At 43.9% G+C, this 8,840-nt stretch overlaps 1 protein-coding gene across 1 annotated transcript; it reads right to left on the bottom strand.

The window, feature by feature from the left end:
- Nucleotides 1-244: 244 nt before the first annotated feature.
- On the bottom strand, nt 245-658 carry LOC138890423 (uncharacterized). The gene has a single exon (XM_070173807.1). The coding sequence runs from the start codon at nt 656-658 to the stop codon at nt 245-247; it is 414 nt and encodes a 137-aa protein (XP_070029908.1).
- Between the last annotated feature and the right edge of the window lie 8,182 nt (nt 659-8,840).

Raw genomic sequence — 8,840 nt, forward strand, 5'->3', positions numbered from 1 at the left:
ACCTCTTTCATCATATGACTATTGAGATTAGCCCCATTATCTGTAATGATCACTTTCGGTATCCTAAACCGGCAAATGATATTTGAATGCACAAAATCAACCACCGTTTTCTTGGTTACGGACTTGAATGTTTTAGCCTCTACTCACTTGGTGAAATAATCGATGGCCACCAGAATAAACCTGTGCCCGTTGGACGCTACTGGCTCGATCGTCCAATGACATCCATTCCCCAAGCAACAAAAGGTCATGGTGCAGACATTGTATGTAATTCAGATGGTGGAGAATGAATTAAATCTCCATGCACTTGGTACTGACGACATTTACGCACGAAACTGATACAATCTCGCTCCATAGTGAGCCAATAATAACCTGCACGGAGAATCTTCTTTACCAGCACATACCCACTCATGTGCGGTCCACAGACTCCAGAATGTACTTCAGTCATGATAGTCGCGGCCTGTTTGGCATCTACACATCTTAATAACCCCAGATCTGGAGTTCTTTTGTACAAAACTCCTCCACTGAAGAAAAATCCAGTTGCCAAGCGACGAATTGTTCTCTTTTGATCACCTATGGCTTGTACCAGATATACTCCCCTTCGGATGTATTCCTTGATGTCGTGAAACCAAGGCTCCCCATCGAGCTCTTCCTCCACCATGTTATAATAAGCATGTTGATCACGGACCTGAATATGCAACGGGTCTACATAAGCCTTATCTGGATGATCTAACATTGACGCCAGAGTAGACAAAGCATCGGCGACCTCATTGTGAATCCTCAGAATATGCCTGAACACTATTGATTGAAACCGTTGACAAAGATCATGCAAACATTGCTAGTATGGTATGAGTTTTAAATATCGTGTTTCCCATTCTCCCTGAATCTGATGTATCAGAAGGTCCGAGTCACCCAAGACCAAGACTTCCTAGACACCCATATCCACAGCCATCCTCAAACCCAAGATGCATGCCTCGTATTCCGCCATGTTGTTAGTACAGTAGAACTGAAGTTGAGCCATAGCAGGGTAATGATGCCCTGTTTCAGAGACAAGTACCGCTCCTATTCCAATGTCTCTCATGTTAGCAGCCCCATCGAAGAAAAGTTTCCATCCTGGCCTTTCAATCTGTTCCAACTCATTAATGTGCATTACCTCTTCATCAGGGAAGTAAGTCTTCAAGGGTTCGTATTCTTCATCCACAGGATTCTCAGCCAAATGGTCGGCCAATGCTTGTGCTTTCATTGCGGTCCTAGTCACATAGATAATGTCAAATTCTGTGAGCAAGATCTGCCACTTTGCGAGCCTTCCCGTGGGCATGGGCTTCTGGAAGATATACTTTAACAGATCCAAGCGAGAGATGAGGTAAGTAGTATAAGAGCACAAATAATGTTTCAACTTCTAGGCTACCCAAGTTAGGGCGCAGCACGTCCTCTCAAGCTGAGTGTACTTAACCTCGTAAGATGTAAACTTCTTGCTAAGATAATATATGGCCTGCTCCTTCCTACCAGTGATGTCATGCTGTCCCAACACACATCCAAATGAATTGTCCAAGACTGTTAAATACAGAATCAAAGGTCTCCCTGGTTCTGGAGGGACCAACACATGTGGGTTTGACAAGTACCCCTTTATCCTATCAAATGCTTCCTGACATTCATCTGTCCACTTAACTGGAGCATCTTTCTTTAACAGTTTGAAGATGGGCTCACAAGTTGTCGTGAGCTGAGCAATAAACCTGCTGATGTAATTCAATCTTCCCAATAGACTCATCACCTCAGTTTTGTTCTTTAGGGGCGGCAACTCCTGGATAGCTTTGATCTTTGACGGGTCTAATTTAATACCTCGTCGGCTGACTATGAATCCCAACAACTTTCCAAACGGAACACCGAACACGCATTTTGCAGGATTGAGCTTGAGACTGTACCTGCGAAGCCTTTGGAAGAACTTTCTCAGATCTCTGACATGGTCAGACTGCTTTCTAGACTTTACAATCACATCATCCACATAAACCTCGATCTCCCTGTGTATCATGTCGTGGAATATGGTCGTCATTACCCTCATGTAGGTTGCCCCGACATTTTTCAAACCAAATGGCATGACCCGATAGCAGTACGTTCCCCATGGCGTGATGAATGTTGTCTTTTCTGTGTCTTCTTCATCCATTAAGATCTGGTGGTAGCCTGCATAACAATCCACAAAAGAACCAATCTCATGTTTAGCACAATTATTGATCAATATATGGATGTTCGGCAGTGGGAAGTTATCCTTGGGACTTGCCTTGTTGAGGTCTCGATAATCAACACACACCCTGGTCTTGCCATCCTTCTTCAGTACAGGCACTATATTGGCTAACCAAGTGGGATATCGAGTGACCCGAATAACCTTGGCCTCAAACTGTTTGGTGACCTCTTCCTTAATCTTTACACTCATATCAGTTTTAAATTTCCTCAGCTTCTGCTTGACAGGAGGGAATGCCAAATCGGTGGGCAATTTGTGAACCACCAAACCGGTGCTTAGACTTGGCATGTCGTCATAGGACCATGCAAAAATATCTTTATACTCGAATAGTGTTTTAATTATCTCCTCTCTGAGTCGTGGTTCAAGATGGACACTTATTTTAGTTTCCTGGACATTATCGTGGTCCCCTAAATTGATTGCTTTTGTATCACTCAGGTTAGGCTTGGGTTTTTCTTTAAAATGGCTTAATTCTTTACTAATCTCTTCAAAGGCTTCGTCCTCGTCATATTCCGATTCAACATCACACTCTATTTCTTGAATTACTATTTTAGGATTAGATTGGCTTTTAAGACTGGGCCGTAGATTCCGCATGCATGTCATATCATTGAAGCCAGCATAAAAAGAACTGTACAGGGAAAAAAGGAAAACAAAAATAAATCTATCACGAAGAGAAGAAAAGAGAAATTGCATTTTATTGAAATTAAAGATAACAGGGTTTATACATCCAAACGGACGGAACACAGAATCTGAATTACAACCCTGGAATAATCCAGATAAATTGAAAGAAAATCAAAGTAAACTACCAAAACTCCCTCCTGGTGGGGAGAGGAGTAGCTTCCCAATTGTTAATCTTTGCACCGGACCCAAAAAATTGCACATCCGCCTTGCTAGAACCCTCTCCAGCTTCCAAAACGTTCACATCGGCGAATATCCTCTCGAACCTTTCCATCAAATCTTCATCCACATCAACTACCGAAATGGGAACCGACATCACTGGGCACTTTCTGGTACCAGGCCTGACAAATGACCGGGAAAAACGCGGGACTGGCTTTGGAAGGGCCCATGCCCTCTATTTCATTTTTCTGGCTCTTCTCACGTCTGCGACTGTAGGCTTGAACCCCAGACCAAACGTATCCAAGTTTTTAGGAAGAGAAATCGGTTGTACGATACCTTGCAGAGATGTGCCCAAACCTTTGCCCGGTACAAAACCATTTTTCAACATTTCAACGGCTACCATGACTGATGCAGCAGCTACCCTTGGAGTCGACACGCACTTCCCTTCAGGAACTTTCTCTACCACTACCGTGTCAAAAACCTGATAAACCCACGGCCCCTTGTCATCTTCAAACTCTATGAATGGAACAATGACATCACTAGGAACACACAAATTGTCTTCGCCATGCACAACAATTTCCTATCTATCCCATTCAAACTTAACCATTTGATACAGAGTGGACGGGACTGCTTTGGCAGCATGAATCCAGGGTCGACCTAACAACAGATTGTAAGAAATAGCCACATCGAGCACCTGGAATTCCATAGTAAATTCAACTGGCCCTATTGTAAGCTCGAGCACTATGTCCCCGACTGAATCTTTCCCTCCACCATCGAATCCTCGAACGCAGATACTGTTCTTATGAATTCTTTCATCATCCACCTTCAACTTGTTCAGAGTGGAAAGAGGGCAAATATTTGCACTGGAACCATTGTCCACAAGTACCCGTGTAACCACGGAATCTTCACATTTCACCGTCAGATATAGGGCTCTATTGTGCTCGGTACCCTCCATAGGCAACTCATCATCAGAAAAAGTGACTCTGTTCACCTCAAATATCTTGCTAGCTATCTTTTCCAAGTGATTTACTGAGATTTTGTCAGGAACGTAGGCTTCGTTCAAGATTTTCATCAAAGCCCGACGGTGTTCGTCTGAATGGATCAATAATGACAAGAGTGAGATCTGAGCTGGTGTCTTCCTTAACTGCTCCACAATGGAATAGTCTTGTACTTTCATCTTTCTTAGAAATTCTTCTGCTTCTTCCTCGGTCACCGCTTTCTTCATGAACACTGGATTATCTTTTGAGGTCTTAGTTTTTCACAACTCTTCGGGGGCAAAGCATCTCCTCGATCGAGTCAAACCATGAGTCTCACATACTTTTTCTTTAACCTCTTTCCCCTTGTAAGTCACTATCACTCGTTCATAATTCCATGGGACTACCTTGATGTTGACTATCGGTAATTGAGTTACCGGTTTGATAATGACAGGATCTGTGGGGGCGCCCTTCACAATTACCATAGGCTTGTTCGTCACTCCTGGCACAACCACTTTTGCTCTTTCATGTTTTCCTACAACGTCACTTGAGGACCCCTTCTTGACCTCCATAGATGGTTCATTATTTGCTCCGTTCAACTTGATCACAGACTTCTCATTTGTTGACTTTTCAAACGGCTTGGCTTCACTATCCTAAATCATCATGATGGTTTAGGACGGCTTCTTAGGGTCCCCTTCCTTATGCACTATCTCAATCATATTAGTCTCATGATGGGCCGGCAACGGGTTCTGGTTGATATTGGGTGCCTCTGGGGCTTGGACCTCAATCCGATTAGTATCAATGAGCTCTTGAATAACTATTTTCAACTTCCAGCATTTCTCTGTGTCATGACTCGGGGTCCCTGAACAATACTCACAACTTACCGAGCGGTCAAGATTTCTGGGAGAGGGATTCGGCAATTTAGCCTTGATCGGATTCAACATACCCAACTGTCTCCGTCGGTTGAATAGACTAGCATATGATTCTCCCAATGGAGTGAAAGTCTTCTATTTCTGCAACCTCTCATTCTTAAAGGCTTGATTTGGCTGAAAACCTGTTCCAGGGGGATTTTTGGAGGCTCTTGGGTGTGGATGGGCATTTTGTGGAGCTAGGTATGGACTTGATGGAGCCGGCGCATGCCATTGTGCATGAGCGGGAGATTGGGTATAGGTTTGTGCGTGATGGACGGAAAAATAAGGATCGGGTGGTGGGTAGTAGTGTTGTGGTAGACTATATGTAGTGTGGGGGTAAGTTTTGTGGTAGGGTCGAGGCGGGTTGTAGTAACGTGGAAGGTTCCTAGAACCGACCCAAGCTCCCGATTCAATTGTAGCGACATCCTCTTTCTTCTTTTTCCCGAGTACACCCCCAGTACCGTTTTGAATGGACTGGGTGGTCGCTTTGATTGCTGAATAACTCATGATCTTGTTGGACTTGAGTCCCTCCTCAACCATGCCTCCCATTTTTACAACTTCATTAAAGGACTTACCTACTGCTGACACCAAGTGACCAAAATAAGTGGGTTCCAAAGCCTGCAAGAAATAATCAACCATCTCACTTTCCTTTATCGGAGGGTCGACCCTCGCTGCTTGCTCTCTCCAACGGAATCCATATTCTCTGAAGCTCTCACCGGGTTTCTTCTCAATCTTTGTCAATGACAGATGGTCTGGGATGATTTCGAGATTGTACTGAAAATGGCAGGCAAAGGCTTGGGCCAAATCGTCCCATGTGTACCACCTGCTGTGATCTTGTCTGGTATACCATTCTAATGCCGAGCCACTCAAACTTTGGCTGAAATATGCCATCGGCAATTCATCTCTTCCACCTGCTCCTCTCATCTTGCTGCAAAATCCTCTTAAGTGTGCTACTGGGTCACCATGCCCGTCGTACATATCAAACTTGGGCATTTTGAACCCTGCTAGCAACTGAACATCTGGGAACAGACATAAATCCTTATAGGCCACACTTATTTGACCTCCCAACCCCCTCATATCTCTGAACGATTGTTCTAAGCTTTTGACCTTTCTAATCATCTCTTCATGCTCGGGATTTTTGGGTGGCTTCTCGGTCTCTGCCGGGAGCTCAAGATGAGGGGTGTAAGAATATGGTTCTGGAACTTTTAAGTTGGGTTCAAGGGGATAGTATTGGTTGTCGTGAGTTTGGAACAGAGGTTCACTAGAAGATCGGTGTAATGTAGCAGGTGGAGGTGCCACAAAAACGGGTGTAATTGGTGGGGGGTATGGGACTTGTTTGGGTGGTGGAGCTTGAGAAGTATGGGAAGTGGCGCCATAGCATTGTTGGTAGAGGGGGAAGGCTGGAGATGAGTTCATAGTGGGAGGCTCTGGAGGTTGGGCTGATGGCGGGATATAAGCAGGGTTGGCGGGATAAACCGGTGGTGGATGCCCCTTTGCCCAGGCTTGGTACATTTCAGCCATTTGCTGCTTTAACTTATACATCTCCTCCTTCATTGCATTAACATCCAGTTCATCCACCTCTTTTGACGGGTCAACAATACTTGTCTCCGGTTCTTGGTTGGCCATATTCAGCCTATCTTTTGATCAAGTGTTGTATGAGTGAGTTGCCAGAATGCCAATCAACTAACCACCTGCCTGAACTCAATACATCAATCAACAACCTTGTTAGCAATTAGGCTTTAACAGTTTGGTAACCGCACATTGGGCATGAATGCACCCAAACAGTTAACCGTCTCTATTATGTATTTGATCGGTTGCATGCGTCATCTCGGCTTTTTCTTACTTTCAATTGCAAACTTCCCCCTTTTTCTTTCTTTTTCTTTTCCTTCCTTTCACTCTTGCCTCTATTCTTTCTTGATTTCTTATTTTCTCTCTTTTCTCTCTTGTTTTTCCGCTCTTTTTCTTTTCTTTACTCTCTTGTTTTTCCTCTTATTTTCTTTCTCTCTTTATCATTTGGTTACGGTCGAATCCTATGAGGATTTCCTACGTATCATGGCCCAGCATGAATCAGACCAAGCATAGTTCTTGGAGATAAAAATAATAAAATATTTTTGGAATTTTCAAATTTTTCATAATAAAACCCGTAAATAGACTTAAACAAAAACTAACAAACTCTAATGAAAGATGAAATACAGACACGAAAAGCAAACAACCCACATACTCTAATAAAAGAAATACAGACTCCAAGACAAACTGGCAGACTTTAACAGAAAGAAAATACAGACTCAAGAAATCACGAATACATCAATGCCTCAATTGCCCTCGGGACTCGCAGGACATCATTCGGCCTTGCCGCGGGCCAACTCGCTAAATCCCCTTGGAGGTGGTAGAGATCTTTCATTACCCGGCGAACAAAAATCATCACAGTAGCGAAGAACATAGATCTAGTCATATCCTCACAGCTACTACACTTCATCGCGATGTAGTTGGCGATCCTTTTGACTCGCTCTCTTATGACGCACTTCTCTTGCAACAAACGCCCAATCTGTTCGGTTCTGGCTTCCAAAGTTTGTTCGGCTACCTGGTTCTGCTATTGGAGTTGTTGCAAGTCTCTTTCTAGCCGTGCCATTAAGGCGTAACAATGTTCTCTTTCAGCCTTAAAATTTTTGGCTTGTTTAGCCATTTCACCCTCGAGGTTGCCAATTACCTTTTCCCAAACTGTGACCCCTTTTTCATATCTTTCTTTCATCTGTTGAATGAAAGTTGCACGCCTTTCGGCACTTTTAGCCAACCTTGCCTATGCTTTTGCTAGTTCAGACTCAGCTTTCTACAGGTCATCTTCATAGTCACGTACCTTTTGAGTAAGGTTATAAATAAGCCTTTCATCTTTCCTGCTTCGGCCTGTGTTCTCGGCTTCAATTTTCAATTGTCGAACCTGAGCTCTGAGGGCCTCATTTTCTCGCACCAATCTTTTCCTCTCACCTTCGGCCTCTTGTGCCTGCAAATCATTGTTGAAGGTGACATTTCTCAACTCTTCTCGTAGATCATGGACGGTGGCCTTATATTCCTTTTCCTTCTCCCCCCAGTCTAACCTCTCCTAAATTTTATCATCAAAGTCTTGAACATGAGGCCTTTTGGCGGGCCTCTCGGGCTCTGGCTCGTTATTTACATAAGACATTTTCTCAAACCAAGCAGCATAATTTTGGATCTACTTCCCCCTTGGCGATGTCTGGTACCTGGGTGCCATTTTTTAGATACTGGCAGCTATTCCAATCCTACTGAACTACAGCCTTGGGCAATGCAGCTTCTGGATGTAACTCTATGACCTAGGTGCTTAGATCTTCATCTTCAGGCACAATCTGATACCTTCCCAATTGCCTCAAGATCCTCTACGGTGCATATGGCTGAATACTCCTTACGCCCATTAACCTCAGGTAGCCTTTGGTAGAAGTCATATAGATGGCTTCTGTCCTCGAGAGCCATCCTATAGTCCACTCGACCTGACCTGCGTTAAGCACTTTCAAGTGAGAGAACCATGCTTCAAACCCTTCTGGTGCATTGTAATCTTTTACCCTTTACTCGTAACTAGTGATGAAGTTATTCGAGCTCGAACCATAACTCATGAATCTCGGATGATGGCGAAGGTGCTCGATCAACCACATTTGCAGAAGGATGCTGCAACCTTCAAAAAATTGAGCCCCTGCTTTGCATAAAGTCAATGCTCGATAAATATCTGCCAACACCAATGGGGCAAGTGTATGATCTTCCTTGGTAGTGAGGATTTGTGCAATTCTAGCCATACGAATATCCATCGTCCCTTTCTCGTTTGGAAAAACCATGATCCCCAAGAATGCCACAATAAATGCGAACCGGCGATGAATTTTCCAA

Source organism: Nicotiana sylvestris, chromosome 4 (genome assembly GCF_000393655.2).
Source record: "Nicotiana sylvestris chromosome 4, ASM39365v2, whole genome shotgun sequence".
Taxonomy (NCBI): Eukaryota; Viridiplantae; Streptophyta; class Magnoliopsida; order Solanales; family Solanaceae; genus Nicotiana; species Nicotiana sylvestris.